This window comes from Hylobates moloch, unplaced genomic scaffold (assembly GCF_009828535.3).
Source record: "Hylobates moloch isolate HMO894 unplaced genomic scaffold, HMol_V3 SCAFFOLD_4, whole genome shotgun sequence".
NCBI lineage: Eukaryota > Metazoa > Chordata > Mammalia > Primates > Hylobatidae > Hylobates > Hylobates moloch.
In genome coordinates this window covers 40,285,008-40,307,499 of record NW_026652279.1, presented here as the reverse complement: position 1 = coordinate 40,307,499, position 22,492 = coordinate 40,285,008, and the positions used below count along the sequence as shown (strand labels likewise).

The 22,492-nt window shown below is 37.5% G+C and overlaps 2 protein-coding genes across 10 annotated transcripts in view; one reads left to right on the top strand and one right to left on the bottom strand.

Moving 5' to 3' along the window:
- Positions 1-8,606, top strand: part of STXBP5L (syntaxin binding protein 5L) — a 562,981-nt gene extending 554,375 nt beyond the window's left edge. For all 5 annotated transcript variants that reach the window (XM_032150070.2, XM_032150069.2, XM_058437438.1 and 2 more), the window contains 2 exons: positions 2,190-2,410; positions 2,906-8,606. In XM_032150070.2, the coding sequence (XP_032005961.1) occupies positions 2,190-2,410; positions 2,906-2,947 (263 nt within the window). In that variant the 3' untranslated portion in view covers positions 2,948-8,606. The remainder of the gene's footprint in view (positions 1-2,189; positions 2,411-2,905) is intronic.
- Positions 8,607-14,342: 5,736 nt separating this feature from the next.
- The window catches only part of POLQ (DNA polymerase theta), a 126,946-nt gene continuing 118,796 nt past the window's right edge, over positions 14,343-22,492 (bottom strand). For 4 of the 5 annotated variants that reach the window (XM_032150060.2, XM_032150065.2, XM_032150062.2 and 1 more), the window contains 3 exons: positions 19,935-20,088; positions 16,737-16,855; positions 14,343-16,219 (listed from right to left, as the gene is read on the bottom strand). In XM_032150060.2, coding sequence (XP_032005951.1) covers positions 16,106-16,219; positions 16,737-16,855; positions 19,935-20,088 — 387 coding nt within the window. In that variant the 3' untranslated portion in view covers positions 14,343-16,105. The remainder of the gene's footprint in view (positions 16,220-16,736; positions 16,856-19,934; positions 20,089-22,492) is intronic. The other variant, XM_032150061.2, reaches the window with a different exon arrangement.

Below are 22,492 nucleotides of genomic sequence, written 5' to 3'. Positions count from 1 at the left end.
TAAAGAGCTTCTGCACAGCAAAAGAAACTACCATCAGAGTGAACAGGCAACCTACAGAATGGGAGAAAATTTTTGCAACCTACTCATCTGACAAAGGGCTAATATCCAGAATCTACAATGAACTCAAACAAATTTACAAGAAAAAAAAACAACCCCATCAAAAAGTGGGCAAAGGACATGAACAGACACTTCTCAAAAGAAGACATTTATGCAGCCAAAATCACATGAAAAAATGCTCATCATCCCTGGCCATCAGAGAAATGCAAATCAAAACCACAGTGAGATACCATCTCACACCAGTTAGAATGGCAATCAATCATTGAAAAATCAGGAAACAACAGGTGCTGGAGAGGATGTGGAGAAATAGGAACACTTTTACACTGTTGGTGGGACTGTAAACTAGTTCAACCATTGTGGAAGTCAGTGTGGCGATTCCTCAGGGATCTAGAACTAGAAATACCATTTGACCCAGCCGTCCCATTACTGGGTATATACCCAAAGGACTATAAATCATGCTGCTATACAGACACATGCACACGTATGTTTATTGCAGTACTATTCACAATAGCAAAGAGTTGGAACCAACCCAAATGTCCAACAATGATAGACTGGATTAAGAAAATGTGGCACATATACACCATGGAATACTATGCAGCCATAAAAAATGATGAGTTCGTGTCCTTTGTAGGGACATGGATGAAACTGGAAACCATCATTCTCAGTAAACTATTGCAAGGACAGAAAACCAAACACCACATGTTCTCACTCATAGGTGGGAATTGAACAATGAGAACACATGGACACAGGAAGGGGAACATCACACTCCGGGGACTGTTGTGGGGTGGGGGGAGGGGGGAGGGACAGCATTAGGAGATATACCTAATGCTAAATGACGAGTTAATGGGTGCAGCACACCAACATGGCAGCACACAAACATGGATACATATGTAACAAATCTGCACATTGTGCACATGTACCCTAAAACTTAAAGTATAATAATAATAAAAAAAGAAGACTGAAAGTAGATTAATGATTGCCAGGGGCTGAGGCAAGGAAGGAACAGGGAGAGACTGCCAATGAGCATGGGGTTTCTTTTTGGAGTTATGTATATGTTCTGCAATCAGATAGTGGTGATGGTCGTACAACTTTGTGAATACACTAAAAACAACATTTAAATGGATGTTATGTGAATTATATCTCAGTAAGGCTATTATTTAAAAAATATTAGATTCCATCCACTCTTATTTAAGAAAATTATAGAATCTATTCCAATATTACATCCTTGGGAATTCTAACTAAATTTCTGCCAAAATAGCTGTTTTTTTCCTTAAAAAAATAAAAAAGACAGAATCTCACTTGGTTGCCCAGGCTTTAAAGTGGCACAATCATAGCCCACTGCAACCTTCACCTCCCTGGTTCAAGAGATTCTCATGCCTCAGCCTCCCCAGTAGCTGGGACTACAGGTGCATGTCACCACTCCCGGCTAATTTTGTATTTTTGGTAGAGACAGGGTTTCACCATGTTGGCCAGGCTGGTCTGGAACTCCTGACCTCAGGTGATCTGCCCGCTTCAGCCTCCCAAAGTGTTGGGATTACAGGCGTGAGCCACCATGCCCAGCCACAAATTTTCAACATATGTAACTTATATGGGTAAATGTTATATTTGTTTTATAGATCAATTTTTTAACATACATAACCATTATTCATATATTCATATACCCCATTTTTCAGTATTTAGAGAGAGAGAGAGACAGAAAGAGAGAGAAAGAGAACTGGAGGCCTACAAAGGCTTATACATGAAGGTGAACCGAGAAGGCTGAAATAAAAACTTAGGCAGAAATTTAAGCAAATGATCAGGCCTAAGGTTGGAACAGACATTAATATGGGTTAAATATGAAATCACGTATTTGAATATTCCAATTCAGCATCAAGAAATGCAATAATGCCATATTGTATGGAACACACACACATACAAAAGGCCTATGATAACAATATATCTCACAGTCTCTTTCTTAGCATTTTTCTTAAGTGCTAACATCTCCAAATACATATATGACTGGACCAAATAAGACTCTCTTTTAATGAGAATTATGACAGTAGAATGTAATATTAGTACTTTGTCTTGGTGACAAGCTTGACTGTTTGAATTACTGACAAAATGTTTTAAATTGCTGTTGCTTATATTCTCAGTTGGGGAAGCTTCAGCAGGAAAAGCATCCCGCAGCCTTGCGCAACACATTCCTGGACCAGGTAGTATAGAAGGGATGAAAGGCGCTGCTGGAGGGGTGATGGGAGAGCTGACCCGTGCACGGATTGCACTTGACGAAAGAGGACAGAGGCTAGGAGAGCTGGAAGAGAAAACTGCAGGCATGATGACCAGTGCAGAAGCATTTTCCAAACACGCACATGAGGTAAACTGCCTAAGTAAATACAGACATCTTCATACAGGAGTAACTTGAAACATTTAGGATCTGCACAAGGAAGCTTAAACAGAGATCCACATAAGTAATCCTGTATGAGAATCATGATAATCTGGATCTCTTCTAAGTATAATTCTCCCAATGCTTGGGAGATAAAAGGTTTTTTTTAAAAAAATACTTTAATGTATCGATACTTCTTTACCTTAGGGGATAATTAAAGAAAATTATCCATTGGTTCTGATACATCTGGGATCCACATCCTCCATTTTGTCTCAGTCATGAAAAATCATTTTCTATCAGCTGAGTCTTTACAGCTTATTTTTAAAGTCTTTCTCATATGCACTTTATTTCACAAAATAAAGGAAGCCACTCACTTTCATTATAAGTTTTGAGATTAGATTTGCATGATTAGCTCAAAATGGCCTTGCTTTGAATAGCACTTTTAAAGTATTTTAGCATCTTATGGTGGCTATTTTTTCTTTGCAGTTAATGCTGAAATACAAGGATAAGAAATGGTACCAATTCTAACTTCTAAAGAAGCTGTGACTGCTTTGAGAAACCATATTCAGGGAAACCAAATTTATTCCCAGCATCACTATTCAACTGCTAGAAGCCAGTTTCTTCTACAAAATGTTCCATTTACAGTCAATCTGAAATTATCATAAAGGAGATGTATCAGAGACGCTGTGCAACCCAAAGGCTGGAGCCCTGGTTAAAATCCCAAGATATGGCTGAATTTGCCTTTTCCCATGTGGAATGGAGCTATCATCTTGGCATGTCATTCGATAAGGATTTATATTTAGTAACTACGGGGAGTCCTCTTGATTTGAAAATTCCTGTACAAACAAAAGCATTAATGCACTTAATGAAAAAAAATCTTTGCATGATAAATTAACATCTTAAGAGGAAAAGAAAAAAAAGCATGTTATGATAGAAGAAAAAAGATTCATGGTAAACTATTTCTATCAATTGGGCCACACTCAACAATTAAAAAAATCTGCATTTGAAGATGTCAGTGCATTTCAAATATATTTGCCATACCCAACTGAAAAGGAAAACAAAACAAGAACCCAGAGTTTTCTCCTCATCTGTAACTTTCACTGTACTAGAACATTATTGAATTCTTATGGCAAGAGTCTGATTAATGTTCTCTCTCCATGTTTTACATCATTCACAGTTCTGCCAAAATCAAATATTGCCAGTATACTAAGTTATTCCCAACACAATTAGTTTCATTTCTATCACCTTCAGAATGGCTTGCTGTTTTTAGCACAAACCATGCAGGGTTGGGTCACCTCAAAGCATTTTCTTTAGCCTGGCTTGTACTCTATAGGCGAGTTGGTAGTAGGTTTGGGGATCTGTAGGAACAATAGAGTTAGCTATGAGAACTGACTTCACAAAAAGGGAAATTTCACACACCCCAATTTCAGTTTCTTAAGTGATATATTTTAAAAGCTTCATTTGTCTCTTTGTCTGCCAGTTACACAGTATATTACTGTTCAAACCCAGTAGGGTCCGCAATCGAAAGGTGCTCTTGCAGCCTGACATTCACAAACCAAACTGGTCATTCTCTTTAGTGTGATTCAGTAAAACCTCAGTTAATGTTTTGGGAAAGGGATTCTGATTTATGACATTTCTGATTTACAAGGGCTTTCCTTAGAAAATACCTTTCGGTTTGATACTTACCACTGGAAATTGGTTCCATACTTACCACTGGAAATCTTTATAAAATATAGTGATGTGTTTGCTATCTTGGCCTCAGTCATCATTATAGACAACAGAAATATATAAAGAGTTTAATGATATAAAATCAATGCTTTTGTCCCTAGGTCAAATAATATAAGCCACCAGATTATGTCAATAGATGCCAAACACCTGTCCCTTATTAAAAACTCTTTTAAAGCTGGAATAAAGAATATCCTTAACATGATACAAGGTATCTATAACTCACCAGAAAAGCACCAGAGTCAAAACCAAATAGAGACACCTACTACCATTTAACATGATTCTGGAAGTCAAAAGTTATAGGAATGTATATATACATATTCCAGGACCCATCCTGTAATATGTTGTTTCTTCAAGAAAATTTTTAATTATGGTTTTGGCTTATTGAATTTTTGTTTATCAAGGTCTTATTGGATTTACATTTGTGTTTCTTAAGACTTCACAATTTTCCTGGATTTCAGGTTATTTTTATTAGCCAAAAAATGGTATTTTTATTTCCTTTTTAGTCTAATTTTTTGCTAGAAGTTGTACTTTCTAGCAAATGTTTCTAGTGGTACGATGTTCTCAGTAATTTTGAGAAGAACAAAGATGAGTGAAAGAGTTAGATAATGTACACTAGGATAGCATTTCTCAGAGTCCTTGAATCCTCTTGTTAAAAAAGGCTCTCTGAATCTCCCAGACTCCTGTGAACAGCCTTACGGTAACAGAATCTAGCTTGGTAACACAGACATTACATGGCTGTATAATTTATAGAATTATAAAATTATATGGTAAAAATATTAAAGAAACTTAAGATTAGAATCTAGAAAATACTAGTGGCCAAATTGCAATGTATTATTTGTACCATCTGTTTCAAAGACTTAGTTTTCTGATTTTCAGAATACTTTATCATTTCTGTATTTTTAAAAAAAAACTAAGAGTAAAATATTAGTTTATTTTAGAAATAATGAAATTCAGTCCAAAGTAGCAGTACATTTGATGAGTATCTCTGAAGCCCTCAATAAGATTTAACTTGTTTTAACTTGATCTACATCGAGATTTCTCAATAGCAGCACTATTAGCTGAAAGTATTTGCTGTGGGGAACTGTCCTGTGTATTGTAGGATGTTAGCAACATCCCTGGCCTCTGTCTACTAGATGCCAGTAAGAACCTCCTAGTAATGACAATCAAAATGTCTCCAGTCATTGCCAAAATTTCTCCCAGTTTACAGCCACTATTCTACATCATACAAAGAGGTAGATTGTGTGAATATGTAATATATGTTGTTGTATAAAACTGTACAATAAGTATACAATGTCTTAGCAAGATAAATTATTATACCCAAAATTAAATGTGTGGTTCATATGCAATAAAATACAATTTTGAAGAAAGCTTATAGGAATCAGTGAAAAATAACAACTACAGAATATTTTAAGGCACACAGAGAAAATATCAAAAAGGACATTATAGCATTTCACTGTAGAAGTGCTTAAAACTTTGGCCTCAGTGAATAATCAAAAGTTTATAATTAGCACATCAATTGGAAGTAAACAGGTGCTTCTCAAATGTTTGAAGAGAAAAGGCTCTTTGAAGTAGTTTAAACGTGTCTTTCAAAATTGTTTTTATAAGCCCTTCCTTAACGTAAGGGTAACTTCATCTCACAAACTCCTGGTTAGTGGAATCCAAATTAATGAGGTTTTACTGTATCAAAATTATTTTTATAATTCAAAGAGATAGCAATAAGAATCTAATGTGGATGTGATTTTTCTCTTTGAACATTTCTGTTCTGTTGCACTGACCTTAGCGTGTGCACGCACGCACGTGCACACACACACACACACACACACCATCGCCACCACTACCATCATCATCTTATCCTCATCTTTGGAAAATAAGTACTGTTGATCCATGTAATCCTTTGCATAGTCTCATCTTTACTTTCTTCCTTCTATTTTGGAACATAAGAAAAATACTCCTAGTAACTCGGACAATGATACAGAAAGTGACTCTGAGCCTTAGTTACCATCAAAATTACACTCTATCTGTTAAAGCAACATCAGAAGATAAGGCTTGCAAACCACAGTCCCAACAAGTTGACCTTGTCTCCCTATGATTTCCTCAAAGATAAGGCCTTTTTAGTGTTACAGTAGGAAATGGGCCTTTTCATTTATTCATCTATGAGAAGCTAGAAGTATTTGTTTCCCTGATAATAACGTGAGCAATAGTCCCTACCTTGAAATCATCCATTAATCTTGGAGTTTGGAGGGAGGGATGATTGATTCCTCATTTGTTTTAATCGCCTACAAAAGCAGTACTACTGACTTGGCTTCTTACACTTCACTGAGCCCCAGACTTTAGGGCCCCAATCACCGTCAAGATCATTGTCTGACTGGAACTTTGAAAGGACAGTGACAGAACTGAATGAGATGTTTTCCAGTGATTCAGTCACAAAGACAATTTTTTCAAATCTTTTGAAAGTGATTCTCAAATTAATAAATCAAAATCCAACTCCTTTCCCTCAAAGTTTTTAGGGATCTGAAGGAAAAAGTTTACTGTTGGAGTCCCTTTTTATGTGACCCATGTACCAGTTTTAAAGGTACCATCTATACTTTATCTACATGAAGGGATCACCATGACTTTGAGAGAAAAAAGAATCAGATTAGGCCTAAGATTGGTTGAAGAAGATTAAAATAGATTCTTATGTTCAAGCAGAAGGGAAAAATGAAGGCAATCTAGAAAAGTAAGCTAAAAATCCTCTCCTTGGCTTAGGATCATTGGGTCAAACTGGGAGTATATCTGTGTGATTACAACCTGCTGCTATGAGAAAAAAGAATTGTAACTTGACCATGTTGGCTCACACAGGGCAATGCAGAAGAAGTCAAAACATTCATATCAGGTCTTGGTCTCTGTGTCAGGAGAAACGTGGTAGCTTTCACAGCTTCTTCACCTCTGTCCTCTGTCATGCAACTCCATTTCTGGCTAGGTACTATTTCACATGCACACTGTCCTGGGTGCCAGAAATATTTGTGGTGTACTTGGTTTGAGCAGTACCTCTAGTATGCACCATTCCAGGGAACATGGTTGTCAACATAACAAGTTTAGTGTGTGTATTTGCAGACAACATAGCCCTGAAAGCATGAAATGTAGAATAGGTAAGGTCTGTCTTAGAAAAGGAGGAGGAAGTACCAATTTGGTGCAAGAAGATCGTGGTGAGGAAGGGCATGGGAGCCACAGTGAAGTGAAAGAGGCTTTAAGGAATCAGATGCACAGGTGGATGCTTTGATTTACACATTTATCTGGAGGAGTGATTCTCAACCTTGACTGTACGTAAGAATCACCTCAGGAAATTTTTAAATTCCTAATTATATTAAAATCATTTGGAGTGGGAACCAGACACCAATATTTGTGAAAGCCTCCAAGGTGGTTCTAATGTCCAACCAGAGTTGATTATCACTGCTTTATGGCCAACTAAGGAAAACTTGTTTGTCTGCCTTGGCTGGTGCTCCAGCCCCAGTTCTGAGTGGTCAGGGAAGGCAAGATGTAAGATATAGTAATGGTATTTATTCTGTATGTCTCAGAACAAAAGCATTTGAGAATTTCTGACCAGGCAGTGCTCCATCAACTCTTAATAACCATCTTTGTGATATTCTCCTATGTGACTTGTCCATCAATGATTCCAATTCAAAGGTCTAGGTTTTTTTTTCAATTGTCTTACACATGTGACATCACAAGATACCAGAAGTAGCACAGTAAATTCAACAGCATATAAAGCTAAGTGGAAAACTAATTCTTCATATTTAGACAGTGGAAATTCTCAAAACAATCATTTGCTAAATTAGGTCCAAATTTATTATTCATTCTTCTTCTGGAGGAGACATGGGTACCAGGTACCTGTTCTGCTGTAGGTATATTTCACTGGACTTGGTCTTAGCAAAAAGATAGAACAAATCTTCCCTTTTGATTGTTATCTCAATCAAAAGCTCCCAGGGCCACTTGGATTTATTTTCTTAGTCTTTGGACATGTGTTTAAAGGAAAAGAATACCTGTAACTTCCTATATGACATCCAGTGCCCTGAAAGGGTGCTTACACCTTCAAAAAAGGAGTCCAGCCTATCAAAGGCAGTAACACATAATGAGAAGAAACTCAGAGTTATCACCTCTCATACTGCTTTCTCTCTGCTGTTGGCCTGCCCTTCTTGACTGCAAAGCCAGAAAATAAACTAGATGGTGGTTTTGGACAATTGTACACAGGAACAGAATCTCTAATAACCTATAATTTTTAGTACTTAATTATGTGATGTTTTATTCTAGGAAATAAGAAACAGATGACATCATTGATGTATCTTTCTTTCATCTTCAGAATTTTTGCATCTTTTCAGAAAATGACAAATTACTATTTTTCTGTTGCACTCAGCAATTGTGACTATACTTAACAAAATTCTTGTAGTCTGTAGAGATATCAATAAAATTGTATATGTTTGTACATAGATGCTCTCTTATGTCATGATGTCATGCACTAATGATTTTTGCCAAGATTACATATGGACAGAGGTAAGACCCATTTATAACACTATGAACTATGGTTTTACAAAGTGTAATTGTTTTCAAAAGCCAGGGAGGGGGTGGGAGAGCAATGTGCAGCAAATCTATCAAACACAACTTCCCAAAACTCACACATTTTACTAGAACTTATTAACCCAGTAGCCATTCAAAATCTCCATCAATTTGAGGAGATGTGTTACTTTTTCTTGGAAGACTTTAAAGATAACTAACTTCTGACGACGTTGATTGAAGTCCACCTTCAGTGAAGCACAAGCAAAAATAATTTGTTAATAATGCATCAAACGAAACCAAGGTGGATAAGATGTACCTACAAACTCAACATGCAGACCTTACTTCCTCACTTCTTTTCAGCTCAGGCTTTGTCCTCATCCAGGCAGAAAAATTAAGCTACTATGGGCTTATTCCAGCTCCTACTAGTTATGATGAACATTCATTAACTCAAGACCTCCAACAGTTCTCTGGAGAGTGTGCTCTCCTGCGCCTCTCTGGCTTTCATAAGCATAGTTAATTCCTCTCCAGGCACTTTCCCCATATTTATCTATACTCTGGCTGTAAACCACTGACTTTATTCTTCCAAATCCTGTCTAATTTAATCTCAGGAAAATCTCCCCACCACCATAATTTTTCTCCTAATTTTAGTTCCATATAAAAATTGAAAAAAACAGCCAACCAACTCTAGGCTAAAAAACTTATTGATTAAAAATACAAATATGCATACTGACCCTTTAAAATACAAATTCCTTTTCAGAATTTTTCTCTATCAGAATTTCTTCAAAGGGATCCATTTACCTTCTTATTTTTGAATTACAATAACTCAAGCTTCAGATACTTGCATTCAATATTTGAAATACTTATTCGACTTCCTTTCTTCCTCCTCCCCTTCCTTCCTGTTTCTTCCTCCCCCCCTCCCTCCCTCTGTTCCCTGCTGCCCTTTCCTCTCCTCCCTTCCTTCCTCCTTTCTTTCCTTTCATTCATTCATTCCAAAAATCAGCCACACTCAAAAAGGTTGGTGATGGCATCCCCATACAAAGACTGCATTGGAGTAGGGTGAGAAGGGCAGCCCACAGGAGACAGCACTGGAGTGAAGTGGCAGGGTCAACCCTTCAGTGGTCAGTGATGGCGTGTGATGTTGGCATTGGAGCAGAGCAGAAGGCAGCCCAGTGGGGTCAGGAGGTTGGCTACATACAGGGCATTGAGCAATTAATAAGTATATTGATACTATGGGAACCAAGTTTCTCACTGATGGAGAACAAAGAAAGGAAAAATTAAAAGGGAAAGCTAGAATAAACCCTGTGGTATTAGATTAGAATTGGAAGTATCAGTGTAAATTTTTATGTATATATAAAGTATGTATAAATAATGTATACAAATATATATGGGTATCACTACATAGTTTACATACATATGTGATATAAAGGTGTGTGTGTGCACACGTGCCTGTGTGGTATATATATATTTCCTAATTCTGCACACCAAGAGGACAGGGAGCAAGCCCCTCACCCCCTGGAGCAATGAGCACAACTAGTGCCTGGATATTGATTTCCAATTACTATTCTCTGCTAAAAGGAACTGGAGCTCTCTGAAGAAATGTCTGATTTTAAGGCTAGAACATTTTTGTTTCAGAAAATAAAATATTCAAAGAATAAGGACATGTCAAAAGGACACGGCAGCTAGCTTAAAAACTACACAGGACAAATCAGGTATAATTTGAGCATCAAGGCCAAGTGCAGTGGCTCATGCCTGTAATCCCAGCACTTTGGGAGGCCAAGGTGGGAGGATTGCTTGAGACCAAAAGTTCAAGACCAGCCTGGGTAACATAGCAAGACCCTGTCTCTACCCAAAAAAATAATAATAATAATAAAAAGAAAAGAAAAAGGAAAAAGCATCAAAAGTCGTAACAGTAACTTACTAAGTACACACTAGTCCACATTAATATAAATAAAAGGAGAAAGCGAAAACTCTTCCTTACAATAGAATGTCAACAAATAAATAAATGTAGATGGAATTTTAAAATTACCATTTGGCAACCATTATCACAATGACTTGGGCAACAAATACCAGTGGATGCTAAAACTAGTGAGGTAAAGTGGGACAGAGGAAGAGGATATTTCCATAGTCAAAGTATCTTCACAAAAAAAAATTTGCTAACCATAAAGAAAAATATAACTAGAGAAACATGGCAGACACCATCTTAATCAAGTGATCAAAGGTACCGCCACCAGCAAGGGAACAAATCAACATCATGTGCCACCTGACAGGATACAGTGAGTGAGAACCCAGTATCACCTCTGCAATATTCCTGCCAAAAAGGCAGAATCAAGGTCTAATCATGAGGCAATAAACAAAACCAAATTGAGTGACATTCTATAAAATATCTGTCCTCTATTAAAAATTTTCAGTGCCATAAAAGTCAAGGAAAGACGTATGTTCTGGATTTAAGGAGACTAGACAGTCATGACAACTAGGTGCAACTCTTGGTCTTGGATTGGACCCTTTTGCTATAAATGACATAACTGGAGAAATTAAAACTTGAATGGTGATTTCTGACTTGATTGGGATTCTTGGTACTATTCTTCAAACTTTTACCTAGGTTTTAAGTTACTCCAAAATAAAATTATAAAAATAAAATATTTCCAATCTTGCTGTATTACTTGCACTTCAATGGCATTGTCTTCTACCTTTCATAGCAGCTTAAACAATGGTCTCGTGAGCTGGTTTGGGAATCCAACCATTATTTAAACATTTTTTAAAATGTATTTTAATTGCACAAATAATACATAAATGCATATTGTAAGTCATATGATAAATGTAGACAAGATCAAGTGAGTATTTCCCTTGGTTATCTCCTACTCATCTAAATTAACGAGTTATAGTTTGCTGTGTTTCCTTCTAAAAAATTTTTCTATGCTGCAACGTGCTTATTCATGTCTCTACTATGTCTCAGATCGTTCTATGTCAGTACCTATAATTCATTCTTTTTAACTCACTTATATTATCCCATGGTGTCAATAAACCATAACTTGCTACCACTCTTTTACTAGTATTTAGATATTTTCCAGTCTCTTGATATTACAAACAAGAGTGCAGTGAACATCTGCACATGTATTTTGCATACATGCAAGTGTTTTCTCTAGGGAAGATGTTAATGTCAAGTGGAATTGCTGAATTAAAGGGCATGCTCATTTAATTTAAATAGATGTTGACTAAATTCCTCTACCAGTGTATAAAAATTAGTTTCATCTTCACCTATTTTCAAATATTTTTATTTTTTCACACTGTGAAAGATGAAAATGGTATCTTATTGTTTTAATTGGAATTTTTCTGATATGAAAAGGTTTATTACTCAGTGAGGCTTTCTGCAGAGAGCAAGGCAACTTGAGAGAACAAGGAAGAAACTGGGTTTTTATTGTGGTCAGAAAGTGGGCCAGGGGTTGCAGCATGGGGCTTGCAGGGTTTGAAAATCCCACTGGCACCAAAGAAGGGAGCATTGGATTTCTTCTCAGCTTACTCACATGGGGACAGAAGAGGAAGTGGGAGAATAGAGGCTCAAAACTTGTCAGCAAACATCAAAAGATGGAGTCAGACTCTACTACGGATTATTTGTCTATTGTTGATTTTTAAAATGTAGCTTATTTTCTATGACTGATTTTTCCTTGCCTTTGAGTCTTCCTAGGAATTGTGTAGTCTCTCCCTCTTCCTCCTTACAAGATTGGCTTCTGGGCTTAGGGGAAGGCTTACATTAACTCATGATAAGGAAGGAGGGGTGCTGGTCCTCGTCTTCCTCCTTGGATCCTCTGGGACTCTGTAACAGTGGCTGGTCTGTTGTGACCCTTGAGCACCTTCCACTGATATGTGCTAAAGTACAACTGATGAATGTGTGGTTTGCTCTCACTTGGGGTTAGCACCATATGGTCCTCGCTTGCTAACTCAGCCTTACTTAGGCTATGGATCTGTTTTGGATTTGCTGTTGTGCCATGGCCCCTGGGTTAGACAGTTCAGTGTCTTTCATGATTTAACTTTATTGATGTCCTTTTTATACTGAAAATTTTTCTTTATAATGTAGTCAAGTTTTATCTTTTACCTTTATGATTTTAGAACTTTGTTTTAAAGAAGGCTTTTATTTCTATAAAGTCAAACATTCTCATGTTTTTTTAATTTACTTTCATAGTCATCTTTTAAATATTTAGGCTTTTAATCCATCTGGAGTATTTTGTGAGCATTTGAGATAGAGATCCAACTTGATATTTTTACCAATGGATACTCTTATCACTACATCGCTGTTTATGAACAGCCCATCTTTCACCACTAATTTGAAATGACATTTTAATCATTTCTCATATGTGTATAAGTCTGTTTCTTAAATTCTTTAGTCTGTTTTAATACTCTTACCTGTCTATTTCTATCCCCTCTATATAATTTCAAACTATTATATCTTTGTAATACATCCTAATATCTGATACAAATCTTTGTTATTTCTCAAGTTTGATAGGTACTGGTTTTTTGTTTTTTTTTTTTTGTGAGACAGAGTTTTGCTCTTTTTGTCCAGGCTGGAGTGCAATGGTGCACTCTCGGCTCACTTCAACCTCCACCTCCTGGGTTCAAGTGATTCTCCTGCCTCAGCCTCCCAAGTAGCTGAGATTACAGGCACCCGCCACCACATCCGGCTAATTTTTTTATTTTTAGTTGAGATGGGGTTTCACCATGTTGGCCAGGATGGTCTCGATCTCTTGACCTCGTGATCCACCTGCCTCGGTCTCCCAACGTGGTGGGATTACAGGCGTGAGCCACTGCGCCCAGCCAGGTACTGGTATTTTTTTCTTCAGGTGAGTTTTAAGATACTATCTAAAAAATATAAAATCCTGATGAGACTTTGATGGAATTAAAGTTATAGATTAAAAATTAATGAAGTTTTTTGTTGGCATCGCTTCCTCTGGGACATCTTTATCCTTTTGTCACAACCATTTTCCTCATTTATGTTAATTGTGCCTTTACTGTTTCTCAGGTTGCCTATCTACCGTTATCTCAAACAGCAGCAGTGTCAGCATTCCCAGGCAGGTAGTTCTTCTGTAATTCCATTTATGTTCAATTTGAATTTCACTTCCAGTGTTATTTTTTACTTCTCTGGTACACTTTGATCTTTATTAGCCAACTTCCACTTTTGATTATCCATTTTTGTATAATGTGGATTTACCACTGGGAGACAAGCAATCAACACAACTACATTTTGCCATCTGCAAGTAAAGTAAGTAACAGATGTGAAGTGACCAATAATAGACAGCCTTTGGAAGAAGTGATGTAACTGGTCCTCATCATGATGCATGTATGAATTTCCTATTACTGCTACCAATTCCACAAACTTACTAGCTCAAAACAACTCAAATTATTGTCTTGCAGTTCTAAAGGACAGAAGTCCAAAATGGTCTTAACTGGGCTAGAGTCAAGGTGTTGGCAGGGCTACATCCCTTCAAAAGGTTCTAGGAGAGAATCCATTTCCTTACCTTTTCCAATTTTTTGAGGGTTCCTGCATTCCTTGGTTCATGGCCCCTTCTTCCAATTTTAAAGCCAGCAGTGTAGCATCTTCAAATCTGTCTGTTTCTGTTGTCACATCCTCACTGACTCTGACCATCTGCTTCCCTCTTACAAAGACCCTGGTGATTACAATGAAACCATTCAGATAATCCAGGATAATCCCCCACCTCAAGATCTCTAGCTTAATCACATCAACAAGGTTCCTTTTGCCATGTAATACAATAGTTCACAGATTTTAGGAATTAGGATGTGAACTTTGGGGTGGGGGGCATTATTCTGCATAACACAATGTGCATTCCTTATTTACACAGTGGTTGTGGTTTGAAGAACTATCAGTGAAGTTTCAATTTCATGCAGTTACTCACAGTTAATATCCACTGGTAACTGAAATTTGAATTGTGTTGCAGGAGAGACTCGTGTTATTAAGTAAACCATAGTAACTGGAATTTGTGCACATCTGAATCATGCAAAATGGGGATGGCCTGTTTCAGGTCCAGCTGACAGGTCAAACAGAATGAGAAAATGCATGTGACTACACATGCTGGGCCACGGCTGCAGAGAATGAGGCAGAAGGGACTTTTGCTTGCCCTCATGTTTGAAGAACACTCACAGGTAAACAGATTGAGCTTTCTCTTGTGCCAGATCTTTCAAGCCTACCAGAATACTGACAGCACTTCAGCTTTTGAGAAACATAGTACAGGTAAATATGGAAAAAGAAATAATGATATTCTTCCCTCTTACTGCTGCCATCTCTGCCTTTCTCACCCCGCCCCCCTAAAAAAACTATGTCTAAGTCTCTAATGCATTAATACCCAACTACTGATAATGCATTACATTTTATAAAGCAACTATCTTTTTTTCATTATTCTGATTAATAAATATAAAAGAGCTCTTCTGGTTAACTGATTAAGAATATAATCAGTGCTTCCTATGAACAAGCTATGGAGTAACTAAATAAGGGACACTCTTAGACCAACTATAATTTTTAACAAAACAATTGTTGATATAAAGTTTCTCATAAATTCATTTTATTTCAACAGCAAAAAGATCAGCTCCATCCCTCTAATTGGGATCACAAAGTACAATCTTTTCAGCATGGGTTTTCTCACCATGCCATAAACAGAAAGAGGCACTAAAGGACTGATAAGGGGGTATTTTCTGTCTCTGGCAGTATTATATTTACCTGCAATAAAAACATCTAATCTTACAGAATAGGATACCTCTTGAAGAGGTATAGTTTATTTTATAATATGTAAGTATTCCAAATACATTCATTGTATGAATTAGGGAAGGAAAAGCAATAAGAAACATTTCATGAATATTCATTCCTAGACTCCAACCATACCAAGTCTTACCACTTTATAGAATTCATAATTTATTAGCCAATGCTATTTTAAAATACTATTTCAGTACTCTAAAATTGATATTAGAGGAAAAAAAGTCACACACAATGCCTAACACCACCAGGGTGAAACCAAATCTTTATCTGCCTATGGCTCCTGTCGGGGTCGATAGAGGCAGCAGCTTCATTTTCTTCATGGTTTACCCAGACAGATATGGAGCCAAAGTGCTAAGTGCATATTTCAAGCATCTGTTCTGAATATGTTTAAAGCCACAGTAAGTTACAAAAGGCAAATTCATAGATGCTCTTTGAAAGTGAATGTAACTATTATACTTGGTATTCTACTTCCCCCACCCCCCCAGAAGTTTTTGATGCTATAAAGATAGACCCTGATATATAGTTTGAAACTCTCACTATAAAATTACTAGGCTAAGTCTATCAAGACTTGAAAGTTTGTTTTCCTGAGGTAGGTGAAAGGGTAATCTCTGTTCTTTCCAGGTGACTGTATCTGCACAGGCTTCCCTGGGAGGACTTCATCAGCAGCACAGTTACACATCAAAGTCCTTCAGCTCTCCCCAGCTGGCGCCTATTTTCACTTTCACTTTCAATTTCACAGACAGTTTCACAGCACTTTCCATTTCATTCTTGACAATCTGAGCTACCTAAGGAAAAAAAAAAAAAAAAATGAGGTTAACAAACTCTGCCCAGTCAAAGAATGTTTCCCAAACCATCCCCTGAGAAGGTTATAAACCAGACTGGAGCTCTTCACCCAATGGTGCTTAAAATGCTAAATCAGAAAAAATAAATAAATAAAATAAATAAATAAATAAATAAATAAGTAAAAAGACATCTCAAACTCTTCTTCACTAATGAGCGGGAATTTCTGAAAGTTTTTGCTAGAATGCTTGGAGCTTAGAAACCCTAAGGGAAAGACTCCAAATTTTTGTTTAATTCCTCCACGACAAAAACATCTTGCATTGGCAATTTATTCACTTATTAAGAACTAGTACAAAATGGAACACTCTTAGCTCCTTTTCTACCTGTAAGGACTCAACATTTACACAGCCATCCCAGGGCTAGGGTAGAGTTCCAAAATCCTCATGCATAGGAAACAAAGCTGTCAGCCTGACAATAGTGTCTTGGCTTCCTATGGAATGGACACAAGCATTGCAAAAATACCTGAACAACATCTTCTTCTGCCACTTCATATAGGAGTTCATCATGGAGTTGAAGGATGAAGAAGCCTCCTCTGATTGGGCAGAACATCCCTTGCAGTTTTCTCTTTCGTGACAATCCTACTTCATGAAAAAGGAGCAAAACTGATCAGCATGTCGCTAAGTCATAGGAGAATGTTTTTAGAGATTCTGAGTAACTCTGAGGAATTTTAATGAGAAGATTAAAACACACAAGACTAAGAACTATCAGGAAAATAACTACTTGCTGGTCGCTACCTACCCTAAGTATCCGGTATAAACTCACAAACTTCCTCCCAGAAAGGAGTCTCCCAAAGAAGTCAGTAAATGGGGTGTGAGGAACTCTGCTCCAAGCTCTAGTCCAACTTATTTCTCATGAATAACTAACATTTTCTCTATCCATGGAGTCCCCCTACCACCATCTGAGTAATAGCACCAGGGAGGTATGGGGCCTGATTCCTGCCCCAGGAAAGCAAACTAATATTGTTAGGCAGTGTTTCTTAAGGGGGACACTCCCTCATGTCTTTTTATGGCCAGAAGTGTCATCGCGATAGAACTGGTGCTTCCTCAATTGAACCGTACACACTCCAAACAAGTAATTCTAAACCTAGGCTCCCAAAGTGGACTTCAGAGAGTACATAAACCCCTTGCAGTTATATGTAAGAGTCTATGTCTATACATTTTTCTGTGGAGATAATCCACACCTTCCAGTAGCCATAACTCCAAAATATATACTAGACTTAGTTACTATTTCCTCATTAGCTGGACCTAGTGGTACAGATTATGCCCTTCTGACCAAAAAGATAAAGCTCAACATGAACACCTTTACTGGAAATGCCTTTACTTGTTTGCTTAAACCTCATAGCAGTCATCTTCCTTTTTGCTGTCCAAATTCCCTACTTATCTTTCAGGTCCAGCATGAGTACCATCTCCCTCAGTATCTGGTGCTTCCCTCTGGGAGAGAGTTCTTCAACTGTCACTATCTGCAGTGCCAGTTTGCTCAAAGGTGGCTCTCACACAGTAAGCAAACAAAAGCACCTGAGGCTGCAGCAAGCTGCTTCCACACTAGGACTGCAAAGGCTGTACCTCTGTTCACCTGTTCAGCTGAAATCTGATCTGCCCCATGAAGCCACACTTGGCTCACACCATTGACTGTCTGGATGCTATAGCTTTTCTGCTTTCTGATGACCATGCCTTTGTCCTCTTGATTCTCCTTGGCTACCTGGCTTCTGACCTAGAATGCCACGATGCTCTTGTTCCCCATGTGGTCTGCTTCCTCATGCTCACCTTCCTTTCATCCCACTGACCTAGTGCTACTTTCAGCTGGCATGACACCATGAAGCCATCCTCAGTGACAGAGCCATATTGCCTTCCACTAACTCTTAAAAGTCATTATTGTCTGTATCCTCATTTTGACATTTATCACTCTGCTGTGTGGAATTAATACAAATAGTTCAGTCAGGTATCATACCTTCCCCTCCTTTCTTAAATAGACCTTAAATTTAAACATAGATTGATAACTTTTACTTCTAAAGCACACAGCACAGTATTACTCCCCAAATAAGTTTAATTACATATTCTCTCTCGCTTAATTATAAATGTATATGTGTGTGTATATACACACATAGTCCCACACTCAAAATGAATGAGGGGCCTCAGATATTTCGAGGGGGACTGATGACAAAATTAGTAATCCTCACTTAATGAGAAAATAAACTTTTATATCTACGTATTTTTGCACATACATGAACACATTATAACTGGCTGTATTATTCTCTATAACCCGTATGTATGTCTCTTCTAGAAATAGCAAATCTCATCCTCAATAACTAATCACGACCTTTCTGCCCCATCTCTAGCAGCTTTTTCTTCCTCTGTATGCACCAAATCTTAATTTCTTCCCAGGAAAATTTAAAACATGCCTCCTGGCTGGGCACGATGGCTCACGCTTGTAATCCCAACACTTTGGGAGGCCAAGGCAGGCAGATCACTTGAGGTCAGGAGTTCTAGAACAGCCTGGACAACATGGTGAAACCCCCTCTCTACTAAAAAAAAATTTTTTTTAAATTAGCCAGGCATGATGGCACACTCCTGTAATCCCAGCTACTCGGGAAGCTGAGGCAGGAAAATCCCTTGAACCCAGGAGGCAGAGATTGCAGTGAGCTGAGATCGTGCCACTGCACTCCAGCCTGGATGACAGAGTGAAACTCTGTCTCAAAAAAAAAAAGAAAAAAAAGTCTGCTGTCATGGTTTGACAATCTCAGTGACAGTGAAATGGTATTTAAAGCAGAAATATGGACATGTGACAGAAGAAAAAAAGAAAATTTCACTGTACTTGTTAGTACAAGAAATAATTTATCCAAGCAATAAAGCAAAAACTCAGGGAAAATATTCTGAAAGTAAGAACAAGAAAACAATATCAGCAAAGGAACATATGTGATAAAGAGATCAAGAGTGTATTCTAAGACCAGAGAACACTGAAGGTCATAAATAGGAAAATCAACATATTCTTAAAGTATGGTCTGAAGACCACAGAGGATCCCAAAATCTGCAGTCAAAATTACTTTCATAATAACACTATGAGGCTATTTGCCTTTTTCAGTTTCATTTTCTTATAAGAGTGCAGCAAAGTGGCCAACTGTCCTGGTATAGAAGTGAAATTCCACATCCTGGGAAACCCATCCATCTCCCATAAATTGAGACATGTATCATCCCAGACTGTACAAAGAGTTTCCCAAAGAGGGTTACAGGACATGTGATATTACAACAGATTGAATACAGAAGCAGATACAAACAGCCAGCTGTGTTCTCTTAAGCCAAACATTAAAGAGATTTACACATATGTAAAATAAAGTCACCTATCAAGAATTTTCTTTAGTTCTGAAAAGATGTAGTTATTTTCATAAAAATATGTGACATGTCAAAATACGGTGAGTTTGTAATTACTTTAAATGCTAATGTTTTAAAATTCCCTGTTTTAATTTATAATATGGTAAATATATAGACATAACCCACAAAAACAAGAGCTCTTTGAAATCCTTAATAATTTCTAATAGTATAAAGACATCGTGAGACCAAAACGTTTGAGAACTGTTGAGAAATAAAATAAAAAATACTTCCCATTTACATTTCTGATACAATTATTCTCATCATGTTACAGCACAGGCCTCATCTATGAACAAACCTGTTCGGTCACTTTGGAGCATACCCTCTCGATGACCATGGGATTTGAAGGTTGAGTGGAAGGTCTCTAATTGCTTCTGAATGTTAACTGTGGCTATTTTGACAATACCAGCTGCCGATCCTTGGACTGTTGTGTTGATAGCTTGACGCTCAGCCTATAAAAAACAATTAACAGGTGCTCTACCAGATATGCCAACATGGTTTCATACTTTCCTTTAGTGTCCACAGTTCAGTGCTCACATTTGCAGCCAGACTGGAAAGCTGGACTGAGATATGACCCAGAACACCAACTATTAGGCTGCATCCTAAGAATAACAACTATCATGATCCAGGGCTCTAGATCCTGGGGTTTCCACATTAGGGCAGACAAAAATATAACAAGGTCAGATTGCTTCAGCTTAGATATCTTGACTACTCAGTTAGGATCCAAAAACTACTTTGCACTTAGAATGTATTTAGCTCATCAGTGTTCTAGACATCATTCTAAAAGATCTGCTCCTCAAAATAATCTTAATCCTAAATAAGTAGAATATCATTCTTTGGGAGGTGGGTTGGAATGTCCTAAGCACACCCTCTATACCAATGGCCTCTTGGTCTTTAATATAGAGTTTGAGCCCTGCAGGTATGGAGCCCTCTGATGTGCATCAGAGCTTTTCATGGGCTGCTGAGGCAAATCCATAGCCGCTAGTGGAAATGCACCTCCTAGATCCCTGGGTATTCAGTTACAACTTCCTTGAAATGACTGCTGCCAAGTGCTTCTTGGCAGGGAACCATGCCTACTAAAATTAATCATCTTGGAAGAGTAGAGGAGGGAGTCTGGGTTAATATACAAGTGTAATCTATATATGAATATCACTCCCAGTGCCCCAAAATGTCTCAGAAAATGAAAAAGGTCTACTCCAGGGAGGGGGGTCAATGTAACATGAGAGGTATTCTCTAGTCCTCTGTCATCTGAGCTATACCCAGCTTCTAGTATATTAAATGCCTGTAATCTCAGCTACTCACAAGGCTAAGGCAAGAGGATCAGTTGAGACCAGGAGTTCTAGAACAGCCTGGACAACATGGTGAAACCCCCTCTCTACTAAAAAAAAATTTTTTTTAAATTAGCCAGGCATGATGGCACACTCCTGTAATCCCAGCTACTCGGGAAGCTGAGGCAGGAAAATCCCTTGAACCCAGGAGGCAGAGATTGCAGTGAGCTGAGATCGTGCCACTGCACTCCAGCCTGGATGAGGGAGAAAAGGCCAGCTTAAATACTCAGGTACACAGAATACTTTCATGAATCCCAATGAATTCAGAAACCAGCCTGGGCAACATAATGAGACCCTGTCTTTAAGAAAAACAAAATAAAACAAAAACCTCTCTCCACACCTAAAATTACTAATGAGAGGGAGAAAAGGCCAGACATAATGTGGGAGAGAATATTTTCTACACATGTAACCAGTAACAGGTTCCTACAAATTGATAAGAAAAAATGCAGAAAACTCAACAGAAAAATTAAAAAGAAAACCAGAATAGGTATTTACCTGTGAAAAAATAACTAAATGGCTAATACACATTTGTAAGGTTGCTCATTTGTAAGGTTACCTCACTAGTAGCCAAGGAAACACAAATTAAAACTACAGGATACTACTTTATACCCACCAGAATAGCTAAAATTAGCTTAATAGCAAGTGTCGACAAGAATGCAGGGCAGTGAGGACTCACATACTCTTCTGATGGGAGGACAAACTGCTATAATCTCCACAGAAAACAATTTGGCTTTATCTACTTAAGTTGAAAATACACAGCAATCCCACCACTGTGTCTTTCAAACATAAATGCATGTATATGTGCACCAAGAACCTTGTACAAGCATGTTCAAAAACACAATAGCTTAGCTTCAAACTGAAAACCCAAGTTCTCATCAAGAGAAAAATAGATAAATTATGGTATATTCATATGAGTATACAGCTATTCCTACATGAAACAACAAGAATGACTTACCTACGTAATTCTGATAGAAGCTATATATAAAATATACATATATGATGTATATGGAGCTCAAAAAAATGCAAAACAAAACTATAGTGTTAGAAGTTATAACAGTGGCTATTTCTGGGAAGGCGACGGGTGATGATTAGGAGGATGCATGAGGGGCGCTTCTGGGGCACTGACAATATTCTATTTCTTGCCCTGAGTGGTAGTTACACAGGTGTAGCTCTGTGATAATTTAGTGAAATCTACATTCTCTATGTGTGAGAATGTATTTTTCAGCACAACAAAAGTTTGAACAAAAGCAAAAACCAGAACAAAAACCAAAAAACAACCTGGCTATGTTTACTCTATTCCTAATTCAGAGGGCTGGAATATTTTTCGTCAGCAGCAACATAATGAATCAGAACTTTAACACTGAAGTATTTGGCATGAAAAAGTCTTATTACTCTCTCGCATCTTCAGGTACAATAATATTAATTTTCACAAACTTACATGATTCATTTATATTAATAACTATATATTCCATTTTTATCATGTAAATTCCAGAAAATATAATTCCTATTAGATCGAGTCCAAATTTCT